Below are 18,037 nucleotides of genomic sequence, written 5' to 3'. Positions count from 1 at the left end.
CAGGATAAAAGAGCATTGTTGATAACATGCCTTGCTCACGGGCATAGGTGCCGTGGCCTGGGATCGAACCCAGGACTTTATATGTATAGTCAGGTGCCTTAGACCACATAGGCTGAGGTAAATGGGTACTGGCAGGAAGTGATTCCTCAAAAAGCTGTGAGCACCAGAATCAGTAGACTAGCTTAGCCGCTGTGATATAGGAGCACCTTCAGCCCCTAACAAAGTGGATATGTGTACTATACAAGTCCAATAGTACCTTTTTTAATCTATTGCAGACTTTGGGTGGCTTTACTCCCAAAGATTTTTTTCCCACAATGATATTTTTTCTGTATACATTGAAAGACTGAGAAGGGTAAAAATAAAAATTGACTTTCCCCAAAACTGAAGTTTCTTTTACATGCATTTGGCAGATGAAAAATTGACACGATAGATAATTAATTCACTAACAGGTGACTGCCATTGTCATCTGAATAACATTCTCTTCATATATTTGTCTACTTTGATTCTATGATCGTCGCTGTGAATAAGGCCTGAAGCAGTGAGTGATCAGACGTTGATATTTCAAAAACTGTATGCGCAGAAGATAATAAATCACTTAAAGGGGAATCCTACCCAAATAAAAACTTGTTTTTATAAGAAAAAGAAAAATCAGACAAGTTGATAGGTGAAAGTTTGAACAATATTGGACAAACAACAAGAAAGTTATGAATTTTTAAAAGATGTAAAAATTGGTAATCACTATACCCATGGAGACTTCAAATTGGCCGCATATGTGATGTCATAGTGATGTAAGGCAAGGACTACTCTTCCATGTACTCCAATACATATTATGGCTAAAATGTCATTTTTCCCAAAAGTTTCATATCAAATTATATTTTTCTTTCATGAGGACATAAAACAATTTACTACCTGGGTTATATTTAGATTACTGCCCCAGGGGAATGGGTACTTAGGAGAAAACCACAAATCCCTGATAATAAAGTTGTCCTTGCCCCTTGTCATAATTTACTTACCCAGTTGCCAATTTGAAATCTACATACTATGAGTGATCTCAATTTTAAAGCAGCTATAACTTTCTTATTGCTTCTCCGATTTCTTTCAAACTTTCACCATTCTGTTTAATTTATTTTTCTCCTTCCCAATACAACATTTAATGGCCAAGGCTGGATTCCCCTTTAAATTCTGTAAAATCCATGTGCAGTTTGAGTTCCATGTGTATTATTTGGGAAAAAGGAAGCATATTTTAAGATAGAGGCAATATTGTGTTTATAATCCATTTTTCAATTTTCTCCCTCAGCATATTCCAGATATTAATGGCACATAGCATGGAGAGAACATGCCTCTTAATGTTATTGGGGTCGTGTAGTAGGTTTCATGGTACACCATGTATCTTTCTTGGGCAAGTGTAGGTCCTGAAAAGGATCACCCAATCTCGACGTTTATTGGGGTCCTCATGTGTATGCGGAAGTTTGCAGATTGAATAATAACTCATTTTATATCACCAAAATCGTCTGCTTCTCAATTTCCTGCTCCAAATCTGAAGCATATTAAATTAAAGGCATATTCTCAATCAGGGCACCAGCCCCCCAAAAAAAAGACCAAGAAAACTGTTCTTGTGCTAATAATCAGATATGCCGTAGTAGTCATGGCATTCGCAATTGTCAAAACATCTGTATTTCCTAATTACTATGCACATAAGAATCAGGCGATGGCGACGATTATTGCATCTAAGAAAGGCTCGCATTAATCGTCCATCTCTTCTTAGGTCCATGATAGGATATAATAGATACAAGGAAATTAACCAGTTGTCTCACGATTTATCAACCGTAGTTGGAGAGCGACATTTGATACATCGTGAGACAACTGGTTATCTCTTCTACTCAATCCTTCACCACGATGAACCTCTTCCACATCATCAATAAAAACATACTTCGAATACCTTGAAAATATGAACGCAGTACAAACTATATGTTTCATATTCTTTGAATTTTAATCTGTAGAAATTTTGAGGTAGGTAAGATGATTGGAAGTCACTTCCTGCAATGTCAAAACTGGCCTTATCTTGCAAAAATACAAATCTGCACAAAATTATCAAAATATACGAAAATCTCAGTAATAAAATTTGATTTATAAAATCTAACCATAAATACACAGACATTGTATTTCAAAAAGTCAGAATAAGGAATGTGTACATAAGCTGTTACGATAACTTGCAAATTGCATTTTGGTTAAAGAGAAATTCCAGTAGTTGCAGTAAACACTGATTTCATGAGAAAGTCGATCTGTAAAACCAGGCTTAATTGTCAGTATATCATCGAGGATCTAGATCTGGTACAGTTACATAAACTGAACTTTGTGAAATCTTGAAATCTACGCTGAAAAATGTTCAGACTGAACTTCCCCAACACAGATAAGCGCACGTGGGACAGTGTATAATTATTGCTTTGAGCGTCGGGCCCGACGCTCTACCCGAATCCTGTGCTTATTTGCTGATTTCTCAACAATTACACAATTTCTTCCAGAATCCTTTGGCACATGCGTTTTATTGTCTCACCTGCATAGCAGAGTGAGACTATAGGCTACGCTTTTCCGACGGCGACGGCGGCGGCGACGGCGGCGGCGGCGGCGGCGGCGTCAACACCAAATCTTAGCCTGAGGTTAAGTTTTTGAAATGACAGCATAACTTAGAAAGTATATGGACCTAGTTCATGAAACTTGGCCATAAGGTTAATCAAGTATTACTGAACATCCTGCCTGAGTTTCATGTCACATGACCAAGGTCAAAGGTCATTTAGGGTAAATGAACTTAGACCATGTTGGGGGAATCAACATCAAAATCTTAACCTAAGGTTAAGTTTTTGAAATGTCATCATAACTTAGAAAGTATATGGACCTAGTTCATGAAACTTATACATAAGGTTAATCAAGTATCACTGAACATCCTGCATGAGTTTCACATCACATGACCAAGGTCAAAGGTCATTTAGGGTCAATGAACTTTGGCCGAATTGGGGGTATCTGTTGAATTACCATCATAACTTTGAAAGTTTATGGATCTGATTCATGAAACTTGGACATAATAGTAATCAAGTATTACTGAACATCCTGTGCAAGTTTCAGGTCACATGATCAAGGTCAAAGGTCATTTAGGGTCAATGAACTTTGGCCAAATTGGGGTATTTGTTGAATTACAGCCATAAATTTGAAAGTGTGTTGGTCTAGTTCATAAAACTTGGACATAATAGTAATCAAGTATCACTGAACATCCTGTGCGAGTTTCAGGTCACATGATCAAGGTCAAAGGTCATGTAAGGTCAAAGAACTTTGGCCACGTTGGGGGTATTTGTTGAATTGCCATCATATCTCTATAAGTGTATTGGTCTAGTTCATAAAACGTGGAAATAAGAGTAACCAAGTATCACTGAACATCTTGTGCGAGTTATAGTAGTTTTCAAAATCAGCACTGCTGCTATATTGAATCGCGTGATGCAGGTGAGACGGCCAGAGGCATTCCACTTGTTTATACAAACAGACACTTTGGTGGTCATTTCAATGGATTCTATACGAACTCATTTTGATATCGTTACCAAAACTAGCATTTACCTTTAATGAATCAGTCGACGTAAATGTGGTTTATTCTAATGCTTGTGTAATTCAGTTTTCCATATGGCTCAATTAGAGTTATTCTCTAAATGGTGTTATCACACAAAGTAAAATTTTATTCTGAAAAGGATTTTAGTCATCAATGAAGTCACCTCACTACATAAACATTTTTTTTTAGATTAAAATGAGAGATTTTTATCGCATAATTGACAGTGTTTGTTTCATATGGCACAAAGTACATGTACATTCATTTGTCAATTGAATCAGTTCACAAAATAAACACATAATTTGAAAATTGGTTATTTTGATTACATTTTACATTCAATCATGCAACTAAATTGTAAATGGAATAACTTCACAAAACAAACATTTACCTTGAAAATTGAATATTTTTAATATATTATAAATCTCTGACACAATGTATGTATTAATATTGTTTTCCAAACGCCTAAATATTACATTGTTTTGTCAATGGAATCAGATCAAAATGTAAACATAATATGAAACCAGTTCAATTTAACTGAATAATTTTCAGTAGGGTAACTGTGTTCTACATTCTGGCACTCACATCACAAGGCTAAATATTTCCAAATTTTCAATGAAATCATACCATATAGACAATGTTAATAGGATTTCATATACTGTGTCATCATTTCAATGGAGACTTCTCATAAAGTAAATGTATAATTTGGAAATGGTATGTTTTATTACTATTATTCATTATAAACATAGAGGTACATAGTAAAAGTTACAGTCATTTATCAACGTGGAGTCACCTCATGAAATAAACAGATAATTACACTGTAGATACATTATTGTCACAGTAAAGAACGTTTCATATCCCAAATGGGCACAATTTTAGTTTTCTATTAATTCTTGGCAAGGCTTTTGATACAACAGTTGCAGGCAAGGAGCAGTAATGACCATCTAAGTCTAGGTCAGTGGCATACACAGGGGGGTATAGGTGTTCAAACCCACCCCCCCCCCCTTAAATTTTTTTGATACCCAACCCCTGCCCCTAATAATAAAAAAAACTAAAATATATTGAAGACCTTTTTTTTGGGTTGTCACCATTTCTTTCAGCTTGAACCTACCCCCCCCCTTTCAGAAATCCTGCATACTCCACTGGTCTAGGTGAGGATGTAATGGTCATTTGATGAGAAGCAATGGTCATCTAATCCTAGGTGAGATTAATGGTCAGTCGGTGAGCAGTAATAGTTATCCAAATCTAGGTGATTCTGTAGTGGTCATTCGATGAGAAGCAATTGTCAACTAGGTCTAGGTGAGACCAATGGTCAGTCACTGAGCAGTAATGGTCACCCAAATACAGGTGAACCTGTAACGGTCATTTGATAGGGAGCATTAATGGTCATCTGAGTCTCGATACTGATGGTCAGTCAGTGAGCAGTAACGGTCACCCAAGTATAGGTGATCCTGTAGTGGTCATTTGATGGGGAGCATTAAAGGGATCGTTTAACTTTGTGAGCAGCTGATTTAAAAAATTCTCAAACTGAGACAAAACATGTGTATGAGTGCATGTATTTGTCCTCAAAAACCCTGAAACAAACCACAATATAGAATGAAAAACTAATTTAGATACAAGTAGCAATTTATTAGCTTGATTATGAGAACCGTCTAGTAGACAGGTTAAGCTTATGACCAGTTTACTCCAATTCAAAAAGTCTGTTGGCTATTTTGACTGCCTTCTGTTGTGTGTATCTCCTATTTACACACACACGCTATTAGCTGCACTGGACATTCAGTGTATACCTTGTACACACTGTATGTAGGCCATGCTGTGTTCATCTAGAGTTTGTGTGTTGTGGTGCACAGGTTCACTGTATACACATAGTCATTGAAACCAACTCCCAATTATTTTCAAACTTTGGTTTACATCTTTAAGGTTTTAAAATTGATCCTGTGGATATAATACTTTGAAACTTTTGGGATGGTATTTTTACACTATAAGCCTAATGTTAAGCCCATTTTCAAGAACCAAAATGATAATTTTTTAAATCAGAACAAAGTGAAATGATCACTTTAATGGTCATCTGAGTCTTGATGAGACTGATGGTCAGTCAGTGAGCAGTAATGGTCACCCAAATACAGGTGAACCTGTAACGGTCATTTGATAGGGAGCATTAATGGTCATCTGAGTCTTGATGAGACTGATGGTCAGTCAGTGAGCAGTAATGGTCACCCAAATACAGGTGAACCTGTAACGGTCATTTGATAGGGAGCATTAATGGTCATCTGAGTCTTGATGAGACCAATGGTCAGTCATTGAGCAGTAATGGTCACCCAAATATAGGTGATCCTGTAATGGTCATTTGATAGGGAGCATTAATGGTCATCTGAGTCTTGATGAGACCAATGGTCAGTCATTGAGCAGTAATGGTCACCCAAATATAGGTGATCCGTAATGGCCATTTGATAGAAAGCATTAAAGGTCATCCGAGTCTTGGCGATATTGATGGTCAGTCATTGAGCAGCAATAGTCACCCAAATATAGGTGATCCTGTAACGGTCATTTGATAAGGAGCATTAATGGTCATCTGAGTCTTGGCGATATTGATGGTCACCGTCAGTCATTGAGCAGTAATGGTCAACCAAATATAGGTGATCCTGTAACGGTCATTTGATAGGGAGCATCAATGGTCATCTGAGTCTTGGCGATATAGATGGTCAGTCATTGAGCAGTAATGGTCACCCAAATATAGGTGATCCTGTAATGGTCATATGATAGGGAGCATTAATGGTCATCTGAGTCTTGGCGATATTGATGGTCAGTCATTGAGCAGTACTGGTCACCCAAATATAGGTGATCTTGTAATATTCATTCAATGAGAAGCAATGATCACCTATGTGATATTGATGGTTATTCATAAAACAGTCAATGGTCACTAAAATCTTGTCATGGTCATTAAATGAGACGTAATGGTCATGTAAGTCTGTATGTGCACCTATTTAATCCTAGGGTGAGTATCACAAATCAGGACACTCTTAAATACTGGCAGTTGTTCAAGTGGCAAAATTATGACTCTTAAAAGAAATTAAAAAATTGATAGTTCAAGGATCATGATGGTAATAACCATGTAATATTCATTAAATGAGTTCTGAGCATTGACAGCTAGATGACCCTGTTTTACAATAAACACATTATATGCAAAGGTCATCTAAAGTCAGGTGACCCTTTAATGGTCATTCCTCTCTGTTGTATGGAAAGTCCAGCCGCATAGTGACCACATCGTATGCCCTCTTCGATCGTCTTGTCTTGAGCTAGCTGGGACAGAAACCCTACAAAGTGAACAAAAAATAAAGGGAAAATATATCATAATAGCTAAAATCGTATATTAAATCCACAAACAGATTCCATAACATTTGCTCCAGCGACTATTGCTCCTTTCAGAATTCCACACATTAATCGAATGACCAACTTCAACCCATGGTTTAACACTATACCCTACCCTTAACCTAACCCTACATCCAACATAAAACCCTAATGCAATCCTGATGATGATGATGCACAGCATTTGTATAGCGCCATATGTCTGTCAAAGACATTCAAAGGCGCGTTGGAGGAGCCAGCCAATCTTGGTCGCCTAGAAGGGCGCGCACACAGAACTGTGACCCGCAGGTCTCTCGTCCCTATTTTTAACCCTAACACTCCCTCTTTAATAGAAGAAATTAAGCTAGGAGCAATTTTCGCAGGAACAAGTGTCATGTCACCCCACAAACAAGGTACATCCTCCCGCCCCCAGGCCCCCCCCCCCTCCTTTAGGTCAAAAATCAAATTCATAACCTAGATTAACCTGGGTTTCAGTCATGGTATACATTGTAGGTAAGTTAAAGAAATCAATTTAAAAGGTAGATCATGATCGGATCATAATAGCACTGCACGGTTGTAAATCTCAATTCTTGGTCAATTGTGGCATATGTTTGGCAATGAATTGACTGCATTGACTTTGTTGCTTTAATATTTTATCATTTTCTATTCATATAAACATTTATGAATATTTTCTGATTCCTCATAGATAACAAATCATTTCATATGGAAACAGAAATTTCCTTCTTTTTGTTTAAATTGAAATTCAAAATCTTGATATTTGGTTTAGGTTTTTGATGTTGACACAAAACCTAACTGAAAAAAAATAAATTGTCTCATTCAAACTGAACACAAGTTACCCTGAACTAAAATTCAATGTGGGCAATCGTAACAATGGAAACACCAATTATATAACATTTCACAGAGGTGCAATTTATTAATGATGATAAATGAAATAAAATTCTAAACAGTGCTTTCACAGATCCAAAACAAATTTCCTGAAATTCATAGACATTTCCTGGAATTTTCAGACTTTTTTTTTAAACAAAAATTGGATAATAACAAGGCGAGCCTAAACTTGGTCCAAGTGACTAAAATCAAGGAATTTAACCTTTTATGTTGAATGCACTTTTTTCAATTTCAAAATAAGAAAAAAATAACAAAATGCGTGCGCAGAGCGCGAGCAGAAAATTTTGAACTACATATAACTTTAAGGCAAACAATTATGAATATAACATGAATATTGAAAGTTCCTACATTTAATTGTAGTCCCGAAAATTACCTGAAAATGATCCGAAATTTGGGACATTTCCTTCGAAATGGACACACCGATTCTATAAGACTTACCTCCAACGAATGCATCTCCAGCACCACAAGTATCAACAATCTTATCTTCGGAAATCCTTGGAACTTCAAATGACTGGACTGTTTTACCTACATTGTATTTGTAAATTTAATAATAAATATATCGTGAAGTGTTTCACAATAATGGATTTGTGCAACTGGTGGAGAAGATTTGGTTCTTTGGGATTGTTATAAACTGTCAGGAGATGAAATACCTCCAATTTTATTGATCCAGCTTTATTTATTCATTTATTAGGACCCATCTATTATCCATTTCATCTCAAAGCCAGCTTCAAACTTCAACCTTCATCCGAAAGGCAATTACTATATTCATGATTTATTCATGTCAAAAACAAAAATACATATATGGCAGCCAATAGATGAAATGTATGTGCTTACAAAAGGTTAAATTCGCCAACCATTGGCAATTTTCCATATTTGATTTATTACTTACTTACATGTACTTACTCACTTTCTTGTTTACTTACTTACTTTACTTACTCACAATGTACTTACTTGGATGTTGAGACATAAAGCAATATGCTTTATATGTGCCCCTCGTTGATTTTCTTATTTTTGGTAAGATGAGCATTTTTGTAACAAGTCTTTATAAAACAGGACATTGGTTTGGCATTATAAGTGAGATAGCCTGAATAATAATTTCCTTTATCAGCAAAAACATCAAACCATGGGCATATTCAATTGAATTCTAAAATACTAATTAAAGGAGAATGAAACTCTTGGAGCAAGTTAGCTTTTGTGAAAGCAAAAAAATCAATGAATAAGATCAACAAAAGTTTGAGTAAAATAGGACTAGCAATAGAAGAGTTATGAGCATTTGAATGTCGAGATCACTAATGCTATGGAGATCCTCCCATTGGCAATGCGACCAAGATCTATGATGTCACAGATGAACAACTCTCCCCTTTTGGACACTGAAAATATACCCCAAAACATCTCTTTTTGCTCATTCTAATCATATGACAAACAATTCATCAATGATATAATGTTGTGAAACCTCTGTACTTGTCCTCTCATAAAGAGAACACCTCACCTGGTGATAGACTGTATAAAAGTGAGAATATAAGTGAAATAAGTACTAAAGTAATGAGGGAGTTGTACGTGTGTGACATCACAGATCTTGGTCGCATTGCCAATGAGAGGATCTACATGGCATTAGTGATCTCAATATTCAAATGCTCATAACTTTCTTATTATTCATTCAATCTTCCTCAAACTTTCAAAATATGTTTGTTTGATTTTTCTCTTTGATATGGATTCAGCTGGTTTCAAGGGTTTCATTCTCCTTTAAGTATTTTTATCAACTGCAGAATGTGTTTCACATTTGACAGATAAATCAAGTCAAAATTTCTTAATGAACAGCTTTGTGATGTCACTCTGTCACTGCAGAAGAGTGTGCAGTTAACCTTGTCACACAAAAAGCACTATATTATAGTTGAGTGCATTTATGGAAGACTGCATAATTATTTTGATTATACAAAAACACCAATGTATGCCTGCAATTTAAAACTCAAAATAAATCTTGTCGAGAGGTGATTTAAATTTTCTGTAATATACTAAAGGGCAATTCCGTAAAATAATCAACCTTTTTGTACATCCGACCCCCATTTTTCTCAAGTTTTTAATTACTTCATAAAACTGACGAAGTCATGATCATTTGAGAGCATTACAGACTGTCAAGAGAACAAGAAATCAGAGACAGAAAATTTCATGAAGGTCCCACAAACATGGGGTAGGACGCACATATTTTATGGAAAAATACAGGTACAAAAATAAACAAGAGATCATGGAAGGAAAATATAAACATTGGATGCAAAATTGTCACATTTGACTCACAATAATTTCAGGTCTAAACCATGACTTTATTTAGTGCACCATTATGAAAAATTGGGTCAAAATGTTCAACACATTTGATTTATTTACCATGACACCACAGAGTTGGCTGTGAACCGTGCGTGATGATAACATGTCTTGGGGAAGTCCAAGATTTTGATGGAAGTTTGCTCATCTTCGTCATAACTGATTCCTCGGTGTCCTACAAAATATGGAAAGAATCATAATTAATCGTTATAATAATAAAATAATAATATGCAACATTTATATGGTGCTTACAATGTTTTTAATCGATTTTGTCTGAAATGGTATATAAAAATCTGCAACTCACAGTCAAACGGCTACATGTAAATAACATATTGAACATATCATTACAATTATGAACATAGGTATTCACTTCTGATTTTTATTTCTGATTCATATTTTCTTGGTATACAGTGCCTCCCACAAAAAAGGAAACCTGTTTTCAGAGATAGATTTCACAATTATTAAATATGCTTTAATATAAATTTGATACTCATGTCAAGAGTGGAATTTCATCTCTAATTTGAAACCAACAGCTAAGCAAATCATTCACGCATGGCAGATTACAAACAATAAATACTGAGGCATATCAGAAACGATTTGCGCAGACACGTGTGAATCTGAATTCTTTATCATTTCAGGGATCAGTGAGAGAATCTATCAAAGAATACAAAAGAAATGCTAATGAGCCAATCGTCGAATACGCACTGTCGTCGTATCAGGATTTTTTACATTAAAATTTCAAACTCGTCTAGCTCACTATGTGTGAAGTGTTCGTCACATATTAGGTATCAAAATGTAGAGGAATAATTGAATTGTATGATAATGTAAATGAAATATATAATTAATTTGCCTTTGAAGTCAAAGATGTATAGTAGAAATAAATTATCCAAAAAATAATGGCTGTTTCACAGTAAAGTGGGAGGTACTGAAAATTCTCACCCTTCATAACAATCTTAATTATATCTGTTCTAATCATGAAAAGGATATAGCAAGATAAAGCACAGTATTAAACAGAAAACAAACAAGCATATTTCTCACCTGCCAACCCGATGCCTTTGCATAAGCTTGCAGTTCCTATGAATAAAGAGAAAAAATATATTTTTGACTTCAACTCTTCATAAAGTTGAATTCATTTGCAAAAATAGATCAACAAACGAGGTTAACAGAATATAAAGAGTCAAGAAATACAAGTAAATTTTCTTATTAGATTTCCTTCACTTATTTTCTTTTCCCTATAAGCTTTAAGTTTACGAACTGCACTACAATATACATTGTTAAGGGGGGGGATACCGGTAGTCAAGAAAAGAGTAGGGCAGCCGTGTTACGGGCGGGGGGGGGGGGGGAGTTTCGGAGTGCTGTTTTTGCTTTCAAGATTTTCAACTGGGCAATAAAATGGAAGAAAGAAAATGTTTCTTACTGCTTCATTTCCGAAGACATACTGAGCACATTCTATGATCTGCTTTAAGAGATCGGCCGACTGCTCACATACGTAGACAGCGGATAGGTTCACTGTTAATACTTTGTTTTCTCTCCTTGTGAAGTCTGCTATATCTCTGCTAATGGATGGGTATGTATGGATGAAGTAGCCCTGAAATAGAGGAACAAGAGGGAATAATATATACTGTAAACCTGAAGTGGCGTTTTCACTGGGCTTACAAATGTTTTGCGAAGATTTCGCAAGGACACAAATGTAAAACAAGGCATAAGCGATGTTGTGTCTTGTCCACTTGGGAAAATGACCAGAATATCCAATTTGCAAGGGCACGCAACAGAATTGTATCAAAAGTTCATTGTGAAATAACTGGGATGGAATAACATTTGTCGTAAGATGCTTGCATGTAAACTTTAATGTTTAAGGTCTCCTTAGTACAGCTACAACCCAAGTTTGATTTGAAATTGACTTATGGATGCGGAGTTATGTGTCATAAGAGTGTCTTGCAATGCCATGTGAACTTTAATGTTGACCTCAAATGACCTTTGACCTTACCATGTGACCTCTGTACACATGACGAAAACCTCCATTTGAGAACACTATACCCCTGTTTCCCTCTTCATCAATTCTCCTCTCCAAGTATGACAAACCCTAACTGCCCCCAAGCAAGCAATTTAAGTATCAAAACACCTGTTTCTTGACCTCGGTCCGAAGATAACACAACAGCCCGGCATATACAGTCACAGCAGGGGGCCACACACGATGGGATGCATGCGCAGCGCTGAGCGCGGTCCCTGCAAAGCATGCCGTCATTTTTATTCCCTTACTTTCCTTATTTCGAGGTCGATTTTCTTAGTTCGAAATTGAAAATGGACTAACGTTGGATTTCTGAATGCAATATGCCTTTGAAAACGTGATTAAATATCGAATACAATAATTTCATTCCGAAGGTCCTACTACAGGCAGAGAAGTCTTACGTAATAGCACAGCTGTTGTTTATCATTTCGTCCTTGGCTCAATGCTCATATACTGGCCTGTGGAGGTGAAATTGAGACAGCGGGGATTACCTGGCCAAGCAGGGTTGTTCAGGGCTTGGAAATGATTTTTGGGATTTCCAAACGTAAAATGGGGTATAAAACCGCAGTTTGCAATCTGAACTGCCGTCTTTCTCCAAACGGGGGTTTGACGTAATGACAATAACATGCAGGTCTCCTAAGTACAGCTACAACCCAAGTTTGACTTGAAATCAACTTATGGATGCAGAGTTATGTGTCATAAGAGAGTCTTGCATGTAAACTTTAACGTTGACCTGAAAATGACCTTTGACTGTAACATGTGACCTCTGACTGCAGCATAACATGCAGGTCCCCTAAGTACATCTACCATCTAAGTTTGGTTGAAAAGTGACTTACGGTTACAAACTTATGTGTCATGTTTGTGACGGACGACATTTGGATCCCTAAGTCTCGCCTTCACCTCGGGTGGGCCAGACAAAAATTGCAAAATCCAACATTCTTCTTAAGGTTAAATCGCCGTACAGTCAACTAGTCACTGATGCTGGCTTGCTTCAGTCAACTCTGGTTGAAACTCTAAATGAAAAAATTGTGCATCGATCGCAATGAATACATTTTCCCTCCAATATTGTAATATTTTGTTTATTGCCTTTTCAAACATTAAGTTCACAAAGTAAAATCACCATGGGCACACCACCTTTGAACCTGCAGCTATGGGTTTCACAATGCAAAGAACTGAGTTAAGAGTATTTGGGTTTCTTTTAATTTGTTCAATATGATATTAAAATGGTTTCGAAGAATGTGTTCAACTTACCACCAGATAGAAGTATGAGGCACTTGTGATATTGCTCCAGGTCTCATCCTTGAAAATGAAATCTGACGACAGGTGCCTGGCTGCTGCAAAGTTGGCCGCCAGGCATCTAACATATGACAGGAAAAGGGAAATGCAAAGATAAACAGAACATGAAGTCTACTTGCTCACTTTCCAAGCAATTCATCAATATTCTCTTCAGTTACCATTCCAAAATCAAACATGAACTTGCTCATGTATCCATGTAATGATTTCTCATCATCAATCAATCAGTCAACTAACAAACGCACCACCCAATCAAGCAATCAATTATGCACCCCCAATCACATAATCAACCAGTTAATCAATCAATAAATCAAGCAACCAATCTCAGGTAATATTAAATTATCACACTCACTTGGTTGGTTGGTTGATTGATTGAATGATTGATTGATTGATTGTGGTTGATTGATAGATCAGTTGACAGATTGATAAATTAATTGATGGATCTATTGATTTGATTGGTTGATTGATTGATTGATTGATTGATTGATCGATTTGTTTATTGATAGATTAGTTTATTGATTATTTTCTATTGACTGATTGATTGGTTGATTGATATATTGGTTTATTTATTTGATTAACTAATTGTTCTTTGTTATTGATTCATTGATTGCTATTTGATTGGTCGGTCGATTGATTGGTTGATTGATTGATTTTGTTTTATTTGATTTCTTAATGACCCTGTGTATACACAGTACCTGTTCTGTCCTGTAATCAGTACGGCACATGTTCCTGTCGGTTGTGTCGGGTGGACCTGATACTGCACACAAACTCCCTCTGATCGAGACTTATTGGTCAGCACCTCACCAAAAGCATCATTTCCAATACATCCAAAGGACATTGTAATGTTAGGAATGCCCAGAAGCCACTGTGTGTTGAAATCATTACACATTCTGTCACAGAAAAATCCAGCTACATGTGTTTTATAGTAAGGTCACATTAGGCCTATATACAGATTGAACGATGTTTTACTTGTTATATGTCACAGACTTCGGTCGTCGGTTTTACCTTTACCTACATCATTGGGTTTAGGACGGCCCTACCTCCCACACCTCGTACAAGTCGATAGGACTCTAAACACGTAGTGTTGACTGTTGGGGCAAAAAGTACATCCTTTATCATAAACAATTTTAGTCTTTTTTATACCCTCGCAAATTTGACCCTAAACACGTAGCCTTATGAGCGAAATAGATACGTACGTAACGTGCCCTATCTTGAAAAAGACATCCTTTTTACATGTCTTTTTGGTCGTGCATGGTATCCACTCGTCAATGCAAGTGCCCCCGCCCTCGGGGCTGACAATAAGCACATCTGCAAGCAGACAGAGATGACATACAAACCTCCTCTAACACAGACACTTAGGCCTACCTGGGCGATTCTTAGAGCATTAGGAACCGCACCTCCAGGGATGATCTGTACTCCGGGATGATGTGACAACTCATCATATATTCCTTTCTGATCTTCAGTTGCTTGGTTAGAACCGTTACATTCTAGTCCATATCTGAGGGAAAAAAAAGAAATATGGTCACCACTGCTTTTGAAAGCAAAAAAAAATGTCATCACAATAAACTTAATGCATGCCCTCCTACTTGGCATGGGGGGGGGGGGGAGTAACCATAGCCAGAAAATTGGACACACTTTTTTATTTGTTTGTTTTAATATTTTCACCTTTTTCTTGCGGACAGTTGAGGGGGATGGGGGGGGGGGGGGTGGCCCACCCCGGATCAGCTGCGGTCATCACAGTGCCTATGGTTGCTATTTTACAAATAAATGTTTTCAATCAAAAGGCACTAGCTTAATAGATTAATTTGCACTTTAATGGTAATATGAAATAGGGCCTACCAATTATACCATAGTTACCAATTTTGACAAAGATGATACAAACCTCCTATAACACACACAGGTAGGCCTACCTGGGCGATTATTAGAGCATTCGGAACTGCATCTCCTGGGAAGTTTGTTTAATCCCATTTCATTTTTATTGGTCTTTCTTTTCATAATTTTGTGACTTTGGATTCCGAAACCAATTGATGCGAGTGGCTATACAGCCTCTCTGCGATTGAACCAATCTCTTAATTAAAGATAAATTCCAGTTTTGGTAACGATCTAAAAATGACTTTTTACAGAATCTAATATAATGAACACCTAAGTGTCTGTTTGTATGAATAAAAAATATGTGCCAAAGGATTCTGGAAGAAATTGTGTGATTGCTGAGAAATAAGCAAAATAAGCGCGGATTCGGTCACTTCCGTCGGGTCTTTATTTTAGCAATAATAATACACTGTCCCACGTGTGCCTATCTGTGTTGGTGATCTTCAGTGTGAACATTTTTCAGCGTAGATTTCAAGATTTCACAAAGTTCAGTTTATGTAACTGTACCAGATCTAGATCCTCGATGATATACTGACAATTAAGCCTTGTTTTACAGACTTTCTCATGAAATCAGTGTTTACTGCAAATACTGGAATTTCTCTTTAATGACATGTGCTTTAGTAAAGATTATTGAAGCTAGCCTGTGTTAAAATATTGTTCATTTTGACATTTTGAGCAGAATTTGTGCAGTGCTCTAAATTTTGATCAGTTCCTTTTGGAACCAAATTAGTTTATTTCGTAAATAAAAAAAATCAAAGACAAAAAGTAAAACTTACCTCATAAGTAATTTGTCATCAACATCTGCTATGAAATCAAGGAGAGGTATCCCAAATCCTGCAATTTTACCTGGTCTGGATGAAAATAAATTTGAATAACAATAAAAATTATTTTACCAGCACTTGGTAAGACGATTATGACAAAAAGGGAAAGAAGTATGATGAGAAGAAGACTACGAAGAAAAAGAAGAGGGGAGAGGAGAGCAAGAGGAAAGAGATAGAAGAAGAAGGATATGAAGAAGATAAGATGATTAAGATGAAAAAAGGAAGAAGTATGAGGAGAAGATGTATTATGAGAAGATGAATAAATTAAAGAAGCTAGAAGACTAGAAGAGAAAGAAGAGGAGGGGAGAGAAGAGAAAGAGGAAAGGGAAGAGATAGAAGAGGAAAAAGAAGAAGAATAAGGAGAAAAGAAGAAAAAGAGAAGAGGAATAAGAAACAGAAGAGGAAGAGCAAGAGGAAAGGGAAGAGATAGAACAGGAGAGAGAGAGAAAAGCAAGAGGAAAGGGAGACAGAAGAACAAGCAGAAGAGGAAGAGGAGGAACAATCCAATTACCTATTTAGACAAATATCAAAAATCTTCAAATAAATCTGCCCAAAAGATGGTTATTCCTGCCCATGAATGAATTGTCAAATGCCTTCATGAACAAAAAGTTAACATTTTGACATGAAAGGAATTGTCTGACGTTTTTTCCGTTAGTTACCATAGCAACAGTGCTTTTCAGCCAATCAAAATCAAGGGAATTTGTCAGATCTGACAATTTGTCGGACAGAAATGTTGATGAAACTACTTTCATGAAACGTACGCCCGCCCCGTGCCCATTGCCTGGCCCTGACTACTAATGATAACTCAAGTCAATGTACCGTATGGGTACTAGTATTCAACCCGGCATAATTCAAAGATTTTGACATATTCCCCAAAATATTTAGAAATAGGGAATTTATCTTAATTTCATACCTTTGTTATGTCCAGGGTAATCTGTTGTCGGTATTTTCTTTATCAATCTGTCGACTGTATGCGCGGAGGATCGAATTATGCGGCGATGGCCTTTTGCACTGAATGGTACTAGTATTCAACCTAGTGAGGATTGATAGCAAATCTCAAAAGGGTTTAGATTGCTAAATTAGATCTAGATCTATGTAAGTCTCTGGCTTTGATTAATTCCCTGTTTGGTCTCATCTCAAATGGTCTAGTCCATAGTCGGATGGGACAAGGGCAGATTGAGAGACAGGGCCATCTTTCATCGCTAGGTTGAATACTAGTGCCGACGGGTTGAATACTAGTACTAAAATCCGTCGCCGTATAATTCGATCGCCCGCGCACACAGTCTACTGGTTGAAGAAAAAAATAACGGAAAAAGAATAACCAGCATTTGCTCTTGGAAATAAGACGGGTCTGAAATTCAGGTAAATTCTATATTTCTATATATTTGAGGAAACTCTCCAAACGGGTTGAATACTAGTACCCTTACGCCATACGGTATACTTGTTTCACTTGTAGTTGTACCGAGTGAGCTGGTGAATCCATTTTCATGGATTTGGTGATTGCACTACTGCATTATGAAAATAAATATTCCAAGGAATCCTCACCTAATAAAGTTTGACATGATGTTTTATTGAAGAAATGAAATAACCAGTCCCTTACTCCCTACCGGACTCCCTAGGCCTAGGCCTAGCTACTTTCACAATCACAGCTCTGTTGATATTGCATTCAAATCATGTGATCATCCATGGATTGTATCAGGTGACCTTTGCCAGATTAGTCGCTTTTTTAACTTTCAATGTAAAACCTCTTTGGTTTTGGTGTAAAAAAAAAGGTTTTCAACACAATTTCGGATTTTCAACAAGATTACTTAAGTTTATTTTAATCTTATTATCAAAATGACAACCACGGTAGTTTATATGAACAAATACAACTCCTTAGAGTTTTTTTTAGAT

General features: G+C 36.6%; 1 protein-coding gene across 2 annotated transcripts; it reads right to left on the bottom strand.

The window, feature by feature from the left end:
• Positions 1–1,971: 1,971 nt before the first annotated feature.
• On the bottom strand, positions 1,972–17,845 carry LOC129282212 (uncharacterized). Of its 2 annotated transcripts, none has more exons than XM_064112747.1 (10): positions 17,690–17,845; positions 16,100–16,174; positions 14,820–14,952; positions 14,150–14,319; positions 13,413–13,518; positions 11,571–11,741; positions 11,192–11,227; positions 10,217–10,328; positions 8,276–8,362; positions 1,972–6,900 (listed from the first exon to the last, which is right to left on the bottom strand). In XM_064112747.1, the coding sequence occupies exons 1-10, from the start codon at positions 17,704–17,706 to the stop codon at positions 6,776–6,778; spliced, it is 1,032 nt and encodes a 343-aa protein (XP_063968817.1). In that variant the 5' UTR covers positions 17,707–17,845; the 3' UTR covers positions 1,972–6,775. The 2 variants fall into 2 exon arrangements, with proteins under 2 accessions (XP_063968817.1, XP_063968818.1); XM_064112748.1 differs by having other exon boundaries at positions 14,852–14,952; positions 17,690–17,821.
• Positions 17,846–18,037: the final 192 nt, after the last annotated feature.

The sequence above is a fragment of the Lytechinus pictus genome, chromosome 18 (genome assembly GCF_037042905.1).
Source record: "Lytechinus pictus isolate F3 Inbred chromosome 18, Lp3.0, whole genome shotgun sequence".
In the NCBI taxonomy this organism is placed as follows: Eukaryota; Metazoa; Echinodermata; class Echinoidea; order Temnopleuroida; family Toxopneustidae; genus Lytechinus; species Lytechinus pictus.
The sequence above is the reverse complement of the archived record's forward strand: the minus strand, read 5'-3'. Positions and strand labels throughout refer to the sequence as shown.

Excerpts from the sequence above, each read along its gene's own strand:
- LOC129282212 (XM_064112747.1), bottom strand. Across the intron at positions 10,329-11,191 it reads CAAAGGCATCGGGTTGGCAG|GACACCGAGGAATCAGTTAT; the intron begins GTGAGAAATATG and ends CATATTTTGTAG. Across the intron at positions 8,363-10,216 it reads GCCAACTCTGTGGTGTCATG|GTAAAACAGTCCAGTCATTT; the intron begins GTAAATAAATCA and ends AATACAATGTAG.